Raw genomic sequence first — 21814 nt, forward strand, 5'->3', positions numbered from 1 at the left:
TGGAACATTGAATCTGGGAAGGGGTAGATGTAGGTGTTGCTGAGAAAACTGCACGGAAATGGTTTATTTCGGTCTTTTTGTGTAAAGTTACAGTCCACAGTAAACTGGCGCTTTAAATCTCATGTACTGTTAATGAACATCGCAGAGAAGGGGCTCCGCCCTGTTCTTGCCAACTGGAGACCGTCGTGTCACGTGACCCTCCGTGGTTCAAAATGGCGACGCTGCCCTCAGCTGGGTGCACTTAGCGTCGTTTCACGATTGACATTTTGCCGCACGAAAATGATGTAATATTTTCATTTAGCGAACAGCTCTGTTCTCATCTGCTAACGGATTTTTTCAAAGGACGTGTTGAGTAGACGAGTCTGCCGCTCGCATGTTAATGTTTTGGGCTTAGTTAGCTGTCTGGCTAACCCTATCCTGGATGTGTTTTAATTGATCAGGCTTGTGAAAGTTTGTGTGATGTTAATGATTGCCAGCCAGTTGCTGATATCGCTATGACGCTGAGAGAGCTGAAAGTTTGCCTTCTCGGGGTAAGCTATGAACTTGATGATATGACTGCACTGTCCCGTGTTTTGATCGTAGATCAAGTTTACGTGGATTTCTTTAGCCTGTAGCCATGCTGTAGTTCTGACCACTGCTGTGTTAAGATAGTGTTCAATTACTCTTTTATATTATTAACAGTTTGAAAAAGGTCTATGCCTTGTACTTTATTTTCATCCAGTACATATTTTTATGAATGTCTGACTAAATAGGTTCTGCTGGATTTTCTAAAAATGCTTTACTGGTAGAGGGGTGCACTACTATCACTTATTTTGCTCTACACACTGTCATGACTTTAAATACAGTTCCCTTTGTTATACATACGTTTGTGGATCAACTTGTTGCTTTCTGCATATCTCTAATTTCTATAAAACACATTCTCGCTTCTGACAAAGCTGGATTTTTGAATGAATCACCTTCTCACATAAAATGTATTTTTTCCACCTAGTCTGGTTTTATTCTGTAACAGGATAGTCGGATGGACTCTTTGAGAGGGTGCTTCACATTGAATTTATCTGAATTTGTGTCTCTAAATGATCTGTGTTTACCGCGTCCAAACGATTTTCAATGTGAAACAATGTTATTGAGATAGGATCACAAAATGTTTTCCATTTATTTTTTGAGAAAAAACTAATTGGGAAAAAAAGCAACAAATCAGTTTTCCCATTTTCGCTTTGATGTTTGTAAATGGAAATTGTACCTCAACTGTATTTTCCATTTATTCCTTATGTTTTGATCTGAATGATATATAAATTATATATAAAATATATTAATATTTTACTCATTGGACAGTGATGATGTGTTTTTGTGTTTAACCAGATCTACACCCAGGTAGGCGTTGATGACATGCATATTTATTAAAAATAAAAAACATTGTGTTTTTAATTTCAGACCTAAAACATTTTTAATTTCCATGCAAAAGTAGTATTTGTCATCTTACAGTGTTAACCACAAGCGTGAAAAGTTGTGGCAGAAGGTAATATGGAAAATTTGACCATCTATAATGCATGGGCATTGTGTTTAGTTTTTGTCTTTCACTAGTTTGCCCTTTAAAAAGACACAATGTGGTAAAAATGATAAAAATGGTGTACCACTGCCAGATCACCATTTGTGCAATGAAACAGTAAATGGAAAACAACCTGTGATTTGATTTCATCATTTATTTTTTGGCTGGATGCATTAATAACCAAAAAATTTTCAAGTATTTCTTACATGGTTTATTGGTTTTGCAGGACACTGGGGTTGGGAAATCCAGTATTGTGTGGCGTTTTGTTGAGGACAGCTTTGATCCAAACATCAATCCTACAATTGGGTATGTGAGCTCAGGCTGATACTGACTTCTGTTTGGGTCACCTTGGAAAAAACAATATATTGGACTGTATAATTATTTCACTTGTCAAAATATGTAAATAACATATGAAGTGTTAGGGCCTTTTTTTGAGTTGCCTCATCAGAAAACCATGTCCTTTTAATCATTCGTCCAAGGTGGACCAATCTGAAAAATGCAACAAAAAAACAAAATGTGACTGGTGGTCTGGGCTATATTTTATTATGTAATATTGAGTTTGACTATCTTCTGCTGTTCTGAGTGCAGCTGAGAGTAATGGTGTAATGTGTGTTGTAGAGTAGTAACAGCTGTTCAATGTAATGCACTACCAGGGCATCCTTCATGACCAAGACTGTGCAGTACCAGAATGAGCTGCACAAGTTCCTCATCTGGGACACAGCAGGACAGGAGCGGGTAAGTGGACATCTTCACAATTTTATATTGCAGCCAGAAACCCTTGAGGGTGACATGAATTATTTATATATATTTATTATAGTCTCTTTTTCATTCATTAATGTGGGATATACTGAAGCAAGCACCTGCAAGGTATATATAAAAAATTGTGTGACGTGTGCTATTACTTTTATAAGCAATCGGAGTGGGCGTGGCTGAGCTATTAACACTCAAACAGGGTCAATTTAAATCAAATTTTAGCATTGGTAGCATTTTTAATATCCCACAGTTAGACCACTACCATTGTTTCCCTGAGCAAGACACTAAACCCTGACTGTCTTTCTTTGTGGGTACTAATTGTAAGTAATTCTAGATAAGGGCATATGCACAATGCCCTTATCTAGAAGCACATGAAAGGAATAGATTTTTCTTTAATGAAAAACTAATCACCATTTGATCATGTACGTATTTTTATACAGCAGGTAAAATTAGGGCTGAACGTGTCACAAGTAAGGTATTGAACAAACTTACTGAAATGTATTTAATACTTTGTATATATAGGTCTTTGTTGGGGCTGCACGATTTGGGGAAAAAGACATATTGCGATATCAATATTGTGATTTGCGATGTGATAAAGGACACTTGATTGTATATCAATGAAAAGTTGCATAATAATAGTGAAATGTTTAATTTGTAAGTGAAACATACAAACTACTTATAACAACCTGAAATGCCCAGTGCTTTCAAAATACAATATTCTACAAAATTAAATAATCAGAAAAACTCTTTTACATTACTGTCGAACGACAAACCCTGGTAAGGCTAAACAACTGTTTTGATTATATTTGGCCACGTTGTTTGGAGGCTGACTTGAACACAGGAATGCATAGCTTCGCTATCTTAGCCTAGCTTAGCTAAGGTTAAAACTTATAAAACGGGATTTTATAATGGCCAAATATATACAAAACAATTGTCCAGCCTTACGTATGAAATGTAATCCCCCGGGATCTGGTTTGGAGCGTACAGCGGTTTGTACAGCCCCAAGCAGCACAAGAGTGAGGCATTTTTATGCACGTCTCTCCATAGACATGTATATGCTTCACGCCACAGCAGAGCCTATCGCAATATGGCGGCGACGTTGACGTACGATGCAGCGCGTCATGCGCCGTCTAACCATATGTCTCAGAATCGAAAGTCATGTGACCAAACACGTCACATCCGACTGAGATGTGAGACGTGAGATGTGAGACTTCAGTCAGCTCGCAAACTTTGAGAGAATGAGAGAATGGATCGGCAACATATCCGATCCAATCCACGTACTAATCATTTAAATCGCAGCTTTTTGCGTTCATGTAATCGCACAGACTGACATCGCGATTACGATTGCGATTAGATTAATTGTGCAGCACTAGTCTTTGTTGGCAAGGACCGCTTCAAGGCTACTCCTGTGTGGGGAAAAACTAGACCCAGGAATTTTTCTCTAAAATTCAGGTTTGGTTTTATTCTAGGTATTTTTAGACCTTTTCTCTGAAATGTACTTGGCTGTGTGTTTGGATCATTGTCTTGCTGAAACATCCCCCCCTCATTTCATCTTCATCCTGGTAGATGGCAGCAGATTATCAAGAATGTCTTTGTGCATTCTTCTATTTATCCTCTCATCCTCTCATCAATTATATGAAGTTTACCAGTGCAGGCTGAAAAACAGCCCTACACCTGTTCCCATCTCTAAAATTTACAGTTGGTATGGTGTTTTTACTCAGGATTTTACATGTTTCAGCTTTGACTGACAACAGCCTCTCTTGGGTGAGTTGATTTTTCTGCGGAGTGCTTATTTAGGGGAAATTCCACAACAATGTCTGCTCCAGTGGTGAAAGGGAAGTCCACTGTTTGTCCCTGTCCTCAGGGCTGTGGCTTCTGTATTCATGATAGGGATCGCCATGAGGCATGCCTGGCCTGCCTCTGAATAGTCCACGCTAGCCTGGCACGGACGCCAGCTTGGACGGGCGATGCTGGAGCGGGGACAAGCCGTGATTGAGTTCAATGACCCTCTGCTCTCAAACTCTACTGGACCTTTCCAGGCTGAGGAGACAGGAGCGGCTGATCCGGAGGGGCATCTGGACTGGGCCAAGCACATGGAAATGTGCAATGTGGAGGCTTTTTCCCCATCTCGCCACCTTCTGCTTCGGCCTCGAACTGGACTTTGACGAGCTTGAGTCTATTGACGAGTAGGACATTTAGCCAACCCCTGGAGGTGCAGGTGTTCATCAGGTTGGTAAGGAGACATCCTTCCTTGCTCTTTTTCCGGTGGCTGCTAAACTGTAGGTGGAGTGGCCTTTCCCACCACCTGCATGAAAGCCAACAAGTTTTTTTTTATTTATTTATCCCAAGCATGAGAGAGAAAAGGCAGGAACCAATCTGCAGAGAGGTAGCTTGGCAGTCAAGAAGCAGGGAGAGAAAAGTCCCGAAAGCTGGGGGAGAAGAGCCCCCTATGGAGGTGTTTTTTTTTTTTTTTTTTTTTTTTTTTTTTTTCCTTTGATGTATCTGTCTTGTCTTTCTCGTCATGACACCTCGAGCAAATGGCTGGCCTATTTTTGCTTGGAACCTGCGACCTCTTGCCATGGACCTCTTACAGATGGCCGCTTGATCCCCTGCGTCACTTGATCCAGGTTCTATGGGGATCACAATTTGTCCATGATTGGGCATCTGATTGTGGTGACCTTTATGATCTTCAGGCGTCAGAAATCACACTTGCAGGGAACCTGCCTTCTTGACCGAGATCAAACACAGCAGCATACAGAGAATATCCAACTTGATCAAAGGCTTTAAACAGTTGTTGGGGTTTATTGTCTGGAGTCTGATGAAGTCAGAGGATTATAGATTTGCATACAGATTGTAGATGTAGTAAAACAGTATTCATTGTATATTAGAGCCAAATTAGAAAAACATACGACCATAATGATCTGATTATTGCAACACAAAGACATAAATATAGAGAGGAGAGCTTAAAGTGATATCAGGGAATTTAAATCTCTGCGAATTTGCATATACTAATCAACAACAGTGGCCGAATAATAAATAAAATGTAATTAAAACAAACTTTCCACCCTGTGGATTTGTACCGACTTAAATGGTTTTTCAAAACAGATAAAAAAAATATTCCATCTTTTAACCACTAAAGGTTACTATGTAGAAAAAAAGTTTCACACAATTGTAAATTTTTGCTGTTATAGATTGTCACAAACACTCACACAGTTAAATGTGTGGAAACACAAACAGCCTGTGAACCTATGGAGTTTCTCACAAACAGCTTACATAGCCTATGTGTTTCAATCACAATAACCTGCAACCTGGACCCTCTGTAGAGGATAACAGACATACCATTTACACCTATGATTATAAATTCCACTGTTATTGCACTGTTGAGGTGTTAAGAGAGAAAACAGTTTGACATAAATGTACATTTTGCTGTTATCCTAAAATCAGGCATGTGTAATTTCCAAGGTGAAGAGGAAGTCTTTGTCCCTGTCCCCAGAGCGGTGCTTTTTCATCCATTAGAAGGCTTGCCATGGGGTCTGCCTGGTCTGGCTCAGCGTTTTCTTGGCAGAGTTCTTTAGAAAGCTCAGGCTGGGCAGAATGGTGCATGACTTGTTGAGTGTGTGCTTGGGTGAGCTGTGGTGGCACACAATGACCCTTGAGTAGGAGGGAGGGGAAGCTGCTCCGAAGGGAAGTCTGGAATGGACACATGGAGACGTGTGCGAGAGAATCTTTAAGCACCTGCAGCCTTGGATGGACTAGCCTTGATTGTTCATCTTATTGACCATGTATCTACAGTATGTTGGTCTTATTTAATTTTGTTCCCATTTCATGGCAAAAGCTCATTATTACAGGGCAGGAAATGGAACATCTTTAAGAACTGGCATCAGATATTTTCATTTTCCCAGCCTTTTATTTCAACATTTGACCTTGGGTTCTTCCCCCATCCTCCCAGTTTCGGGCGTTGGCTCCCATGTACTACAGAGGATCAGCGGCTGCAATCATTGTGTATGACATCACTAAAGAGGTAAACTTTTTTTTTTTATGCATTCACACACTCTGTGAATGCATAAATCTTTATAATTATTCTCTCCATCCTCCAGGAATCCTTCCAGACACTGAAAAACTGGGTGAAGGAGCTTCGGCAGCACGGCCCTCCCAACATTGTTGTGGCCATTGCTGGGAACAAGTGTGACCTGTCTGATGCAAGGTGACCTCTGATTACATCTGACCCGAATGCTTACTGTCACCCCCTTGCATGTTGCCAAAGACTTTCAATGTTCTGGGGGTTAGTGTGCCTATGCCAGAATATGGCTGTTAAATTTTGCATGTATAAAATGTTTTTAAACCTCAAAAGATATTTAATCAGATGGTGAACATTGGACTAGGCCACACATTGGTCTGGCAGCCAGTGCTGTGGACTCACACCACCAAGGTTGTGTGTGTGTGTGTGTGTGTGCGTGCGCATCCAGGTTCTCCAGTTTCCTCCCAGTGTTCAAAAGCATGCAGACTAGGTGAAATGGTATGTGAATGCAATAGAGTGGATAGATATACTGCCAGATGTAAGATCTAGTCAATGGTTGAGATGAGTATTCTTTGGTGCAAATAGTGGTGTTTTTATCAATGAAATTTATGAGGAACCTTTTTGATGTGATTAAGAGACAAGACATAAGTGGTGGCCATGACTAATGAAATATATCATGCAATATTGTTGACTAATAAAAACCAGATTAAGTATGGTTTACGAGATAAAAACTAGACTAAAAATTCCATCTGCATCCTTTTGTTATATCTCTGTTTCTGTTTCCTGTATCTCCCATATGGAGGCATAGTAACGCCTCACTATGAAAGAAGCACATCCCCATTTGAATCATAGAGCCTGTCACTTACCAGCCAATCAAAAAAGAAATGGCAGCTTTGTATCTGGGTACAGTGCAACACAATCACATTGAAAAAGCATCCTGGAATTCTACCCGTTATTCTGCTAGTTTTAAAAAATATTGTTGACCAATACATAGGCACTCCGAGCATTACTTCAAAAATATTAAATCCCATAATTCCTAGGGGGCTAGGAATTATGGGACTGTAGAGTTCACCAGTTTTCCTTTTGGTAAATCCTGATCACTGTGGACCAGGAACATCCCACAAGAACAGTAGTTTGAGAAATGCTACAAACAAACCATCTACTCATCATAATTTTGTCCTTGGCATGAGCAGAGTTTTGTTTTTTTTGTCTCAAATTTTACTTTGCTGAATAAAACTGACCACACATCAGATGACTGAGCTGCAATATCATCTGACCTGTCTTTCTGTGGTTCTTTCAGAGAGGTGACAGAGAAAGATGCCAAAGACTATGCTGATTCCATTCATGCCATCTTTGTGGAAACAAGTGCCAAAAATGCAATTAACATTAATGAAGTCTTCATAGAGATCAGTGAGTAGAGTTGTGTTCAATATAAAGTTGTAGGTAGCACCAATCTGCTTTTACTAAAGTAGAATTTAGATCTGAAGATGTTTTATTCCAGGCAAATCACCAGCCATATTAATAATCCTGTACTGAGCGTTATTTGAGTGCTGGCCTGGATAATTTAGGACAAAATGCAATAACTTCTCAGTTTCAATTGTTTTATGACCAGTGTTATTTATGTGTTTGTGTTTGTGATGCAGGTCAGAGGATCCCTGTTTTGGATGCTGGGGGTTCTTCAGTAAAAGGATTTAAGATTCGTCGGCAGCCATCTGAAACACAGCGCACCTGCTGCTGATGCACACACATGCACTGAGTACTCACAGTACCTAACCGTTAAAGCAGTGATTCACTTTATATACACACATGCTGGGAACTGGAGTCACATTTTCACTCCTGCAGCAATAATGCTCATCAGTACTACTCCAGGAGCACAGCCCTCACCCATGCCCTCCAGCATGTTATGACGTTAGCATTTTGCTTACTGCGAAATTGCTTACTGTCTGTAACAAAGTTATAAATTAGCCTGGTCACCATTTTTTAAAATATATTTTACCGTTTTCACGTTTTTTGAACTGGCAGCATCTCTGAGCCTCTGGAGCCCCTGTTGTCATAAAGCTTCAGATCTTATGAAGGAGGAAAAGACTGTTACACATGAAATGGGCTTGCCTGTGAATGACTGCAGACCATGGGAAATGGGCAGAAGCCTGCTTATGGAGATTCCAAAGGTAGAGGAAGGTCTGCTGTATTCTTGGCCTGCTTTTTAATTTGTTGCCAAAAATCATAAAAGTGATTCTTCACATTGTGTCCACTGCCAACAATTATTCCACTTTTTTAAAGGTCACTTGAGAAGAGATGTCAATACACATTTGATCGTAATTTTTGAATCTCAAAAAGCTGATTCCTGCATCAAAACCACCCCCAGTTCTTTTGATTGTTTCCTGCTCCCTTCTCTGTAACTGGCCCACACTTCTTAAAGTTTATTCTGCTTTTTAATGCCATATTTACCTTTTAACACACTAGATATATTTTGAAATGGGTGATAATGAAATGTCTGGGTGTACAGACTTTCTGTCATCTATATGCAGCAAGACTGCTCTGTGCTGTTCATGGAGAACCTGTTTCCCAAAACTGGCGAGTCAGTTAGGTTAGGACTAATAACCCCAAGTAGGGGTCCAGTAATATTTGTTTTCAAATTTCTGTTAATGGAGCTAACATCTCTTTATTTAGATAGCTCTCCAAAACCATCCTAGCAGTAGAATAATTACTGTGTGTGAACAAAGTCGTGAATTGTCTGTGGAGAACAGTGCAATTACATTGGAGGAAAGGGAAGATTCTTAGGTACTTTAAATCAGCACTTTGAACTCATGCATGATCCAATATGATGTAGGGTCAGGCCTTCCCCCATTCACAGCAAACTGTATGTCATTATAACCAATCACATTATAAGTAATCACCATTGTCAATGCAGTGAAACGGGGGATGCAGAACACAGCAGCCGCCAGTAATAAGCTCTACCTAGCTGTCTGAAATCTGATTTCTCAGTGATTTTAGTGGATTGCAAGTTAAGTTTAACAACATGGTGAAAAATAATCGTCTTGGGCTGGACCTAAGACACATGCAGAGACAGGTCTGTGTACTTTTCCCTTTGTAGACAGCAGAAAAGGATCTGTATGTATGAAGATAGATGCAGTGTTGTATATTTAACCTTTTACATTTACGTTTCATTATGTATAAAATGCAGTAATTTAACCGTGAATCCTGTGCTTTTTTTTCTGTCCGGTTTTATATCTTTTCCCATGAAGGCGGCTCTTGGTTTAAAGCTTGAAATTCATTTGTTTTTGTTTGTGCAGAAAGGTTAAAGCCAAGTTGTTTGCCAATAAAGACAATGGTTTAAACTGTCTGCAGTTTGCTGTGTTTGTGCCTCTGTTCAGCTTGAGCAGTAACTGAGCACCATGTTTTGGCTTGGTCGCCCCAGTGACCGTCAACTTCTGGTTATATATATATATTCATGTGCGGGTGAATATGACACTACCGGAATGTGCGGTGGGCTAGGGCACTGTGTGATGCTCTTTAAATTGTGCTGACCACTCAGTGTTTTAAAACGTCCCCTGTTTTCTCAGCTGGGAGCAGACTACACCCGGTTGCGCCAATAAGGGAACTTAGTCCTCCTGAAGCACTATGATACATGAACTTTATTGTGTTTCTCACATGAAAATGATCCCTTCGACCCGTTACCCATATGACAGGTGTCGGGCTTATTGGCCAACTACCTGTGTACAGGTACTAACCCTGCAGCAAGCTGATTGGACAGCGTTTCGGTTGTTCGCCACACCCCCCCAGCCCTCAGTCTGGCACGTGACGTCACGCCGCGCTGCGCTCCTCCGCTGCGTCCAGCTGCAGCAGAACAGCGGCTTGCAGCTCGAGTGGCCCGGCTAGCGGATAATCGCGCCCAGTCCTCCGTACGACAGTCCAGGCGTCATCGGCGCCATGGCCAGACAGGAGCAGGTTCTGCTGCTGGAGCCGCAGCACGAGCTGAAATTTCGAGGTAGGCTCCGGGGCGGGATTCGGGGAGGAGAGCCCGGCCTCGAGCGGGAGTAGGGAGAGGGAGAGGGAGAGGGAGAGGGAGGACGTTTTTGGCCTTCCTTCCGACAGGCAGACCCGGCTGTTGTTAGCCGCTAAGTTCCGTAACAGGACCAGCAGGCTGTCACCCAACCTGATGGCCGCCAACATCGGCTTTGTTCAGGCTTCGGCCTAAATCCCTGGGCCCCTCACTGGGGCGGCGTGGAGCTCGGCCTCTGTCGTTAGCTTCTTCGCTAACGAGCTGCAAAGAGCAGCGTAACAGCAACAAAGTCAAATGTCTGTCGCGCCAACATGTCTGCTGATGTCCGTCACGTGGATGAAACGCGCAGAACACGTCTGACGTTTCGCAATGTAATGCCAGACACACTGCAGTAGCTTCTTGAGAAGGTGGCGGTTGTTGGGGTGATGACCAGTTATCCCTGTATAGCAGGCAGATGGTGCAGCCACACCCACTTTAAGTGGTGGAGGAAATATACACAGTCCAGTCATGTACACTCCCACCATGAATGAAAGTTGCGAAAAAGTGAAAGTGATGCACAGCACACCCTCAGCACATAAAGAATTTTGTCCTCTGCATTTAACCTGTCAGCCTTAGTGCGCAGCAGGCAGCCATGAAAGGCGCTTGCTGAGCAGTGTGGGGGGGACGATACCTTGCCCAAGGGGATCTCCGTAGCACTTCGCATTTCAGGATATAAACCCACAACCTTGCAGTTACGAGTCCGCTTCCTTACCCACTAGGCCAACTACTGCCCTGGTTCCCTAGGAGTTTTGGGTGATGTTGTATTTTACTCTTTAATAATACAGCATATTCCCTCAGCCATGCCACGTTCAGCCTGCTGATGATCTAACTGCAGAATGGCGTGAACAGGTTTCAGCAGACACTACACTTCCCTGTAGTCGAGCGGTTACGGTGCTCATCTCTGATGCTTATCTTTGGCACAGGCAACCTGGGTCTGAGTTTGACACGTGCTCTCTTCATTCATGACCTGAAGCAGGATCATGCACTCAGAGGCAGAAGGCAGTTCCCTATTTCAGCAGGATAACGTAACCTGGCACATTGCAGAAATTGTTTGAGAATGGTTTGAGGTTTTGACTTGATTTCCAAATTCTCAGCTTCACCCTCTCAGAGGTGAAGCTCTCTCCAACTTACAGGAATGAAAGGTCTCCTGACATGATAATACTGTATCTGAAGTCTCTTTCCAAAATTCAGCCGTGGTGCAGAATTACAGCCACTTTTAGCCACTCAGACAATGTCTGTAGCAGGACGAGGAGGAGAGCAGTCTATAGAAGTTGGAGGGGAACCAACCACAATGTTTGGCTCAAACAAGAAGTCGTATCTGCGTTTTTCCAGAATAAACTAATTCCAGATCCGACCGTCTGAGCTGCCGCTCTCTGAACAGTGAAGCAGAATGGCCAAAGCATATATCGGCATGTCTAGCTACTGCAGGACCATAGACAGGCTAGGCAAACTCATATTAATGTTAAATAATAATTTTCAGAGGTCCTTTTAAAGGACACATTTCTGATTGCTTGGTGCCAGAAACAACAGCAGATTCCTTCCGGGATCTGGTGGAGTCCATGAACAAGAGACTCAGCAGATGAACCAAACTACGAACCTCAGCAAATGTTTTGATTTCTGTCTGCCGAGTCCAAGAGAGAGACTGGATATTTGACTGCATCTTGGGGATTCAGTGAAGTGCTTCTACATGAATTTGTAATCTGTAAAACCACAACTGTTCTGGCTTGACAATTGCCCGCCTTGCAGGTCCCTTCACAGATGTGGTCACTGCGACCTTGAAACTAGCTAACCCCACAGACAGGAATGTGTGCTTTAAAGTGAAGACGACCGCTCCAAGGCGGTACTGTGTTCGACCCAATAGTGGCGTCATTGATGCAGGAACCTCAATCAACATCTCAGGTGAGCAAATCGGTGGACTTGCATTAAAAAGCATAGACACATATTGTTACTTAGTTGGGAAAGTATTTGTGAAGGAAATTACCTTGTCTATTGTAGCCACTTATCCATCTACGATGCACTTACAATTGATTGCTATTTATATAGCATGTAAGAGGAAAAAAAAAAACTGTTACCCAGGTGACAGGTGTTGGGCTTATTATTGCCCGACCCAAGAATTTATAAAAAATAAAAAATGATACATGGGCATAGAAATACTTCTGTATGCAGTAACATAAATTTCCATTATGTCAGATACTCATTGCAGCCCAGAAAGTGAAGTGCTTGTTATTATTAAGCACTTGCAGCACAGCAAATGATGCACACAAGGAAATATGTATTTTCCTTTTAACCCAGCATGTGAGGACGGTTATTTGCTCAGTGGCACATTGGCAGGTTGGGATTCGAAACCAGGAACCTTCCGATTACGGGGTCTGATCCTGTGACTGCTTTTATTTCTTTTTGGGGACTTTGTACTAAATCTTCATTCCTTGATTTGTGAAAATCAAAATTTGTGAAACTTTATCAGCAAACAATAAATAAGCACACAGTACTGTGGATGGTTTTTGGTCACTCTGCATGGGGTTGTATTAAATTCAAAATTTTTGTGATATTGCAGTTTGTTTTCTCAAATATTCTAAAATACAGAAATGTGAAGTAAATATAACTTGCTTTTAACTGTATTTGGGAGCAATTTGTACTCATGACAATGCTCATTGTCCCCTCAGACATGCACACACATTACTCTTAGGTGCACACAGTTTTGTGTAGTTAGTGGAAAAAGTGAAATGTTGTTAGCTGCATTATTAATAAATTACAAAATCTGATCCATTATGCCAGGGTCACATGACTATTGTCATTGCTCTTCTCTCTTCCCCATCCCCCCAGTAATGCTGCAGCCATTTGACTACGACCCCAATGAGAAGAGCAAACACAAGTTCATGGTGCAATCACTGCTTGCCCCACCTGACATGACTGATATGGAGGGAGTGGTGAGTGATCAGCAGCCAATCAGAGCTCAGTTCACATAAACATGTACAACCCAAATTTTGAAAAGTTGGGATGTTCTATAAATTTCAATAAAATGGAAACTAAAAGACATTCAAACAAGATGACCAATTCTTTATTCAAAACATAAGATTGATAACATCAGGAAAAGACTACCATTTGTTTCATTAACATTTACGGAGTGTCAAACTTTTCAGAAATTGGCATTGTATACGGAAGGTGCAGAACCAGGGTGAAACTATCAGATCTCTACAGCATGTGTGTGGGGTCAGAGATCGTCTTCTCCCCGTCTCTCAATTTTTCTTTTTGTCTGTCCCACGCAGTGGAAGGAGGCAAAGCCGGATGAGCTGATGGACTCGAAGCTCCGGTGTGTGTTTGAGATGCCAGTAGAGAATGAGAAAACGGTGAGTTCCTCCTCTCTATCTCATATAGATATATATGAAAAATAAATGCAAGACAAGAATGTAAACGACAGAATTTAGCATGGAAACACAAAAACACAGCAACGTCATTTGTCTCCAGTTATTCTGGAAATGTTCATTTCATATTCATTTACATGCCTGAGCAGCTGATTTTTCTATTTTGTGAGTTTAGTTCACAGTTCATTCACAAAATACAGATAACAGGAATGCTGAGCGATTATGATTTTTTTTTATGTTGAAGACTGGTCATCATGGGGAGTAGAGGAGGGAAAGTGTATCTGAATGTAAGATTAAAACTAATTTTGAATTAAAGGCTGAAATATCTGTTTGTGTAGCATGATGTGGACAACAGTAAGATGGTGACGTCTGCCATGAAGTCAGATGTGTCATCCTTGTCCATGAAGTCAGTGGCATCGACTCTGGATGATGGAGAGGTGAAGCGCATTATGGAAGAGAGTAAGCGGCTGCAGATGGAGGTCCAGAGACTACGGGAGGAAAACAGACAGATCCGGGTAAATTGAGCTGACTTCATTTACTTCATGACCAAACATTGAGTAACTTAAAATCAGAAGCCACCTGATCACACATAATTCCATTCACATGAAGCACAGTTCTTTAGAAAAGAGTAATAAGGATCATTTTAACTAAAAGTGTCATTTGATCAAAGTTAACTTGCTTATTTTGAATCAGATGCATTCTGGGTGTCCATAATTTAGACCTTGTGCACACGAGAATGCTTTTGTTCTGAAAAAAAAACTTGTCCACACAGGAGCTTTATCTGAAATGTTGTCAACCATACAGAGATGCAGAGAATGGCCGAAATGCATTTTTAACCCCAACCTCTCAACTGTTAAGTGGCACAGTACCTCCCCGGTCTCAACCAAAGTGCTCTCCTTGTTTCGTGTCTAGTTCTCCTCCATGGTGTGTTAAACATCTGAAATACTTTGTTCTTCGGCCATGTCTTTTCACTAGAAATGTGCACCGACCTGGCACTTTCTGGAGTTATTGTTTCAAGGGACACACCTGTGAGAGCTCCTTTACTAAAAAAGTGGCACATCAGAGCTTGACTTTTGCCCATGAACATTCGAAAGGTACAGATGAGTTTTGGAAGTCTGCGCTTTAGTCTGAGACTATACTGGAACTGTGTGGGCACATGGATGTAGCTTATGTCTGGCAAAGAAAAGGGAGAGGCTTTCAACCCTAGGAACACAGTTCCCACAGTAACAAGTGATGGGCGCATCATATTGTGGTGCTGTTTTGCAGCCTCGGGCACAGGGAGCCTTGTTCGGGTGCATGGAATCATGAAAAAAGAAAATTGTTTACATTTTGACGGAGAATATGCAAAAATCTGTATAAAGATCATTGCTGGGTCTTCCAACAAGAAAATGAACCAAAGCATACATTGAAATAAGTCCCTCAGTTTCTCCAAGATAGCAAAACAACATCCTAGAGTGGCCTGCACAGAGCCCAGAGCTCAATCCTATTGAGAATGAATGTGAATGCGCAGGCTCAGAAACCATGCAATTTGGACCAGCTAGAACCATTCAGGTGTGGCTCAGAAATGGAGAATTATTGTTTTAACTTGGTGTATCAATAAAATTCTAGTTCTTGTTAATGGTCAGTTTCATGGAGAAATCAAGAGTGTTGGTTAATTTCATAATGGGCCTAATGATTTTGGTCTCAACTGTATGTATGACTCATTGGGCTTATAGGTCAGTTGGAGTTTGGGCTAATATGCCCCCATTTTCACAAATATGCCACGGATACTCAAAAAAACATTCAACCTGGAACTCATTTTAGAAAATAGCTGTTCTGGGTTGAAATTTCTCTGGATGGGGCCTTAGTCTTTGCACAAATCCAGAATTATGGGAGATAAGGAGGAAGTGGAAGGTGGAAGGGTTGGGCAAGTTTGAGCAAAGTGGTAATCTGTGTTATCAATCATCAGATAATTCAGATCCAGAATCAATCATATTTTAAGAGAAATAAATCTATAAATGCATTTAGAATAAATTCATTTTTTAACATTATATTAGTGCGTCACTATATCATTCATTACCAGACAGCAAGCATTGTTTTAAATGCATTTCATGAATTGTATTGATGAACAACCAAGATGGCGGTGCAACAGAAGCTCACAGGCCTCTCCAGTTCCACAATGGTGCTTTTTTGTACTTTTCTGTATTTCAGCAGCAGAAAAAACACCTGGACATGTGTGGAAAACAATGTCTGTGTCTACAATCTGAAAAAACTCCTCCAACTTAGTCATCCTAATAACCTACAGGATGACTTAGGAAAATAACTGCGCCTGCTCAGACTGCTGCAGATAGAAGGCCTCCAGGCCCCAGTGTTGCATGATGCTGGTGTCCGACAGAAATGGAAGCGCGGGAAATGGGCAGGGGCCCATGCTAGTCTATGGGCTAATCCAAGCCGGCAGACTCCCCCGTCCATCCTATTATTTAACAACTGTTCCCTGGACAATAATCTGGACACGTCAAACTTCACCGTACTACCCAGCGAGAATCTAAAGACTGCTGCATCTTTGTTTTAACTGAGAAATGGCTTAGCGACAGAATTCCGGACACATCATTAAGCTAGACGGCTTACTGCGTTTCTTACTGACAGAAATGCAGCGCTGTGCGGAAAGACACATATGTGTTTATGTATTTACATTAACACTGAATGGTGCCAGAACTCTATGCTAGTCTCTAGCTACTGTTCATTGCTGGTGGAGTTTGTGACTAAGATACAGACCCTTTTATTTTCCATGGGAATTCACCTCCGTGTTTGTGAAGGGAGTGTACATTCTACCCAGCACTAATGCAGAGGAGGCGCTCTGAGTGCTGTACAGAAGTATTAGTGATCTGCAGAATGTACACCCTGACGGACTGTTCATTGTCGCCGGACATTTCAACCATGCAAATCTCGAGTCCATTCTCCCTAAAGTCCATCAATATGTGGACTCTATAGGTGAGAACCCTGGACAGCAAGAGCTATCTCTCTTCTTCAAGACTGTTTTGAGTGCACTGACTGGCAAATGGTCAGGGAGGCTGCAACAAATGGCAACAACACCATCAACTTGGAGGAGTGTGTGACATCGGTCAACAGCTACATCAGTAAAGGCACTGATGACATTTATAGTCTTCAAGTCCATCACCTCTGGATCGAACCAGAAACTGTTTTATGACTGCAGAGGTACGTGAACTGCTTAAAGCTTGAGACTCTGCGTTCAGAAAGGGTCTCGAGCCATTAGAGCAGCAAGGCATTCAGGCTGAGAATGTTCAGACCAGCTAGCAGATGCTCTTATCTGACATCTTTAACATCTGAATGAGCTCCACCATTGTTCCAACATGTCTTAAGGCCACCACCATTGTGTCTTCAGTGTCATGTCTTAATGACTACCGTCCTGTTGCACTTACACCCATCATGATGAAGTGCTTCTAGAGGCTGGTCATGAAACATATGCCATCTATCCTGGACCTACAGCAATTTGATTATTGATCGAATGCTCCATGGATTATTCAATCGCCACCACCCTGCATCTGACCCTCACCCACCTAGAAAATAAGGACACATATTCAGGAATGCTGTTCATAGACTTCAGGAATTCAGGTCTGGATTGGGAACAGCATCTCCAGCTGTTCACCCTGCTGACCCATGACTGTGCAACGATGCATAGCTCCAACCACATCAACTCCGTTGATGACACAACGGTGGTGGGTCTCATCAGCAAGAACGACGAGTTGACTCTCTCCTGGGATCCCAACAACAGCGAAGCAGTCTCTACTTCCTGCAAAGGCTGAGGAAAGCCCATGTCCCACCACCCATCCTCACCACCTTCTATAGAGGGACCATTGAGAGTTTTCTGACCACTTTCTGGTTTGGGAACTGCATGTTCCTGCACGGGCCGCCATGTCAAGCATTTGGGCCCTCACTGCCAGACTATGCAATAGCCATAAGACAAGGCCATAAGACATTGGAACACAAAGGGACATTCTTCTTTGGACTGACACACACACACACACACACACACACACACACACAGCAGTATGCAAAAAAAACAAACAACTCACATTTATTGTTCATTTCACTGGTTGCACTTAATGTAGCTCAGTTTGTCTGTCACAGATTTGCACTTTGTCAGTATATAACTTTGTTAAATTGTTTAAATGTTACATGTAGCACCAGGACCCAGAAAAACATTGCTTCATTTCACTATGTACTGTCTAACATGCATGTAGCTGAAATGACAAACTTAATTTACATTGATCAACCAGGACTTGATGTCCTTTTTTTTAAATAATGTCTTTCATAGCAGTCTTAACCTGAAGATATTTCAGAAATATGTTATAAACATCAAAATAGCATTAAATGTGTGTAATGTTTTGTTTTAGAAATTAATTTTATGCATTTGTCATCATTGTATTTACAATACCTTGATTTGTACATAGAGGGTTCCTACAGTCATTGAAACCTAGAAAAGTAATGGTATTTGAAAAGAGAATTTTCCAGGCCTTGAATAGTTTTGGAATATGAAATAAACCTATAAAGTTATGGAAAAGTCATTGAAATCTGATAAACATGAATGTATAACATGAAGTACATGGTTCCCGTGTACTGCATTTATCCCGTAAGACTACTTTTTTGTATGTTTACAACTACAACATTTAAAAATGTTTCATTTAAAAATGTTGTAGGGTGTAGTAGCCTAGTGGGTAGTGGTATGTAAGGTGGTAGTAGCCTAGTGGGTAACACACTTGCCTATGAACCATAAGAACCAGGTTCAAATCCCACTTACTACCATTGTGTCCCTGAGCATGACACTTAACCCTAAATTGCTCCAGGGGGACTGTCCCTGTAACTACTGATTGTAAGTCGCTCTGGATAAGGGCGTCTGATAAATGCTGTAAATGTAAATGTAAAAAATAAAGCAGTGTCTAGTATCTTCGGATCACATGGTACTGTGTGGTATGTGCGTTTTCCATTTTCCAGCACCTCTGCGGCGGCTTGTCTCCTTTTAAATTACAGCTGAAGATATATGCCAGAACATGATGGAGCCCATTTTACTCAGGCCCGGACTTGCGTGAATTTAAGTTTTTTTTTCAGGGTTGTCATAAGTTTAGATTTCTAGTAAGAACCCTGTATATAAATTTTTGTATTATTGTTTTTTATTATGGCTCACACCCTGTTTTTTGAGGTACCTTTGGGTTTGAAAGAAAAGCATAAGGATCCCTCTCACTTGCATAACACTCTTTCAGAAGTAGTCTTTCAAAGTTGATTTAAGGCAGGGATGGGCAAACTACGGCCCGTGGGCCACATCCGGCCCACTGAAGATTGGTATAGCATTTTTTAAATAGTCATGATTATGACTGCTCTCATTTGAATTTGTCTTGTACTGCCTGCCGTTCCACCAGGTGGTGCATTAGGTGCGGATGGAGCTGAAAATATTTGCCAAAACCCAACAGGTTTTTAACCCATCACCCGTTGTAAGCATGTTTTTACACTAACATGTGCAGTAAATGAGCGGTCAGGTGACAGTGGCAGTGGTGACCTAGCGGTTAAGGTAGCGGACCCGTAATCATAACCGCCCACCTACACTAAACTGTGTTTAACCTCCATGTAAAGCACATCTCAACATGCCAAAAGTGAAGGCTGATAAATAACACTGTTCCCATTAAAAGTGAAGGTAAATATTAACACTAATGCCTTTTTTATGTTTATGTCTGATATGTTTGTATCTGATGCTGGCCTGGCCCATCTCACAAATTTTAAAAGTCAATGTGCTCCAATGTGCCCACCCATGATTTAAGGGATGGTGGCCTGGTTGTCATGTCCCGGTTATGCAGGATCCTGCAGAACTATTTGAATTGGGAGGAAAACAGGAAATACAACATGGCCAGCTTTTCTCAGCATGGTTCTTTTTCTGTTTCTCATTCAGGAAGATGACAGCCTGCGGATGAGGAGGAGTGTGCCGATGTCATCTCAGCACATTGCCTCGTCTTCTTCAGCAGCAATGGTGAAAGAGGAAGGCCTCAGTGCTCGCATGGTGGCACTCATTGTGCTGTTTTTTGTTGTGGGTGTCATAGTGGGGAAACTGGTTTTGTAAGAGGCAAATTGTGGAGGCCGCGGCATGCATCGACATGCATCAACACGGGAGAGACAGAGACGGTGTTGGAAATTGTTGTGAGAACAGCCAATCCTGAGTAGTTTTCAGTCACATAAATGAAGGAGCATCTCCACCTGTTTCCTTTTTCAGAGCAGACATCCTGGACAAGAGCAGAGAAACAACCACGTTTTACTTTTTTTTTTTTTTTTTTTTTTTTTTAAGGGTAAAAGCCATGATGTATGTGCTGAATTTACACTTCCACTCATTTCTTCATCCTTTTGATCTTCAGGCCTTCGCTTGTTGCATGCACCATCACATGGTCTGGGTGTTTACATTTAGTGTCTTTCTTCACAAGAACGTTCCCTCACTGTATGTAGTTGTTTCTCTCTCTCCTGGAGCATGTTGTCCATCCCCTCCCATTTGAGTGCAAATTTTTATTTTTTTTTTCCATCTTACTGACTTGTTTCTGTGCTATATCAAAACTGCTGTGTCCACCTACTGAGGCTCTTGATAGGTTGACTGTGATGTGGCATGAGTCACTGTTGAAGTTATTATGAATGGTGCATCTCTGTTGAGTTGCGTGGTTGATGCTGGTAGACAATGGTGTTAGCATGACACAGTAGTGGTGCATTGGCAAGACACTGAGTTATCATAATAGCATACGGTTCAGTTGAGTTCAGATGGTGTGTAGCATGGCACACAAGATATGTTTTGGAGCATCCTTGAACCTCTAGAAGGGACCATCTTTCTGTTCAGCACAATGACCATGGCTCTGAGATGGTTTGTTCTTTTTTGGGTTTGTATCTTTCCCAACTTTTCTGTATGTGTGATTGATGCTCTCCAGCCTCTTTGCTAAGGCCTCAGTTCCTCTTCATGGCAACAGCAGATGGGAAATTGTTTTGTATGTAAATAAAAACATATAACAAGATGAATATTCCTAGTCTTGTAGTCTATTAGTATATATAAGATCCCTGTCGAACCATGTAGCATCTTAATAAATTCAACCAATGATACAGAAGTTGTTGTTTTTATTTGGGAGCAAGTTGGCAGTGGGTCGTGATGGGACTGTAGAGGAAAATGTACTGAATTCAGACTGATGAGTGCTATTAACAATAGCATCTTTAAGAAAAAGTGATTTTTTTGTCATTGTGATGCACTGCAAGAAATGAAAGGTGCCCAAGGAGCAGTGTGTGGGGACTTTACCTTGCTCAAGAGGACCTCAGTGGCACCTTGGTGGATCTAGTCCGGTTCCTTACACACTAGGTCACCAGTACCTTGTTATTACAGATATATTAATTCCAATACCTTACTTAAAGGTTTCCTGAGCTGGACTCTTTCTATTCTCTATGATTGTACTGCATATACCACCCACCAAATATAATGGTTTTGTGTGAGAGTAGCTAAAAACAACAATAAGAATTCAATAAAATTATGTAAATAAAATATTTGATTCATAATGTGGTCACAGAAAGGAACCACACTGTAGCCCATGCAATAAATTGTAAACACTAAACCGTTCTTTCAACTATTATAAGCTGTAACTGAATATCACTTAAACACAAATTTTGATGTGCATGCTGTCTTTGTATCCCCTGTGACCTGAAAGTAGGTAAATACTTTTTAGACCTTCAAACACTATCCAAAGAGGCCATCATTGTGTTAGGGCTTTATTTTTCCAAACTGTGTTAGGAACAAGGGACATACTATCACAAAACTTTTTATAGCAGAATGCAATATATTTCAAAATAATAAGCTGTCTACCAAAATTCCAATACCAAAATGTACAGTTATTTCACAATTTCATTTTTATATTATATACCAGGCATCTACTTACCTAATTATGTTATATTTATCATTTTGAATCTGTAGTTCCATAATTTCATGCTTTTTTAGAGTAAATAAACTCCCATCTGCCAATGTCAACAGTATCTAAAAAAATCACACTGAATCCACTAAACTCTACATGAGTTATCTAACCAGTTATGTC

General features: G+C 41.3%; 2 protein-coding genes across 2 annotated transcripts; both read left to right on the forward strand.

Annotated features, from left to right (window-relative positions):
• Positions 1-182: 182 nt before the first annotated feature.
• On the forward strand, positions 183-9660 carry rab22a (RAB22A, member RAS oncogene family). The gene is made up of 7 exons (XM_028970218.1): positions 183-530; positions 1773-1852; positions 2200-2281; positions 6249-6320; positions 6397-6503; positions 7618-7727; positions 7961-9660. The coding sequence occupies exons 1-7, from the start codon at positions 495-497 to the stop codon at positions 8053-8055; spliced, it is 582 nt and encodes a 193-aa protein (XP_028826051.1). The 5' UTR covers positions 183-494; the 3' UTR covers positions 8056-9660.
• A 446-nt stretch (positions 9661-10106) lies between these two features.
• vapb (VAMP (vesicle-associated membrane protein)-associated protein B and C) lies at positions 10107-20845 on the forward strand. The gene is made up of 6 exons (XM_028970065.1): positions 10107-10305; positions 12106-12258; positions 13183-13286; positions 13626-13706; positions 14060-14236; positions 19660-20845. Exons 1-6 carry the CDS (start codon positions 10248-10250, stop codon positions 19825-19827), a joined length of 741 nt encoding a protein of 246 aa, XP_028825898.1. The 5' UTR covers positions 10107-10247; the 3' UTR covers positions 19828-20845.
• The last annotated feature ends 969 nt before the right edge of the window (positions 20846-21814 follow it).

The sequence above is a fragment of the Denticeps clupeoides genome, chromosome 2 (genome assembly GCF_900700375.1).
Source record: "Denticeps clupeoides chromosome 2, fDenClu1.1, whole genome shotgun sequence".
Classification (NCBI taxonomy): Eukaryota; Metazoa; Chordata; class Actinopteri; order Clupeiformes; family Denticipitidae; genus Denticeps; species Denticeps clupeoides.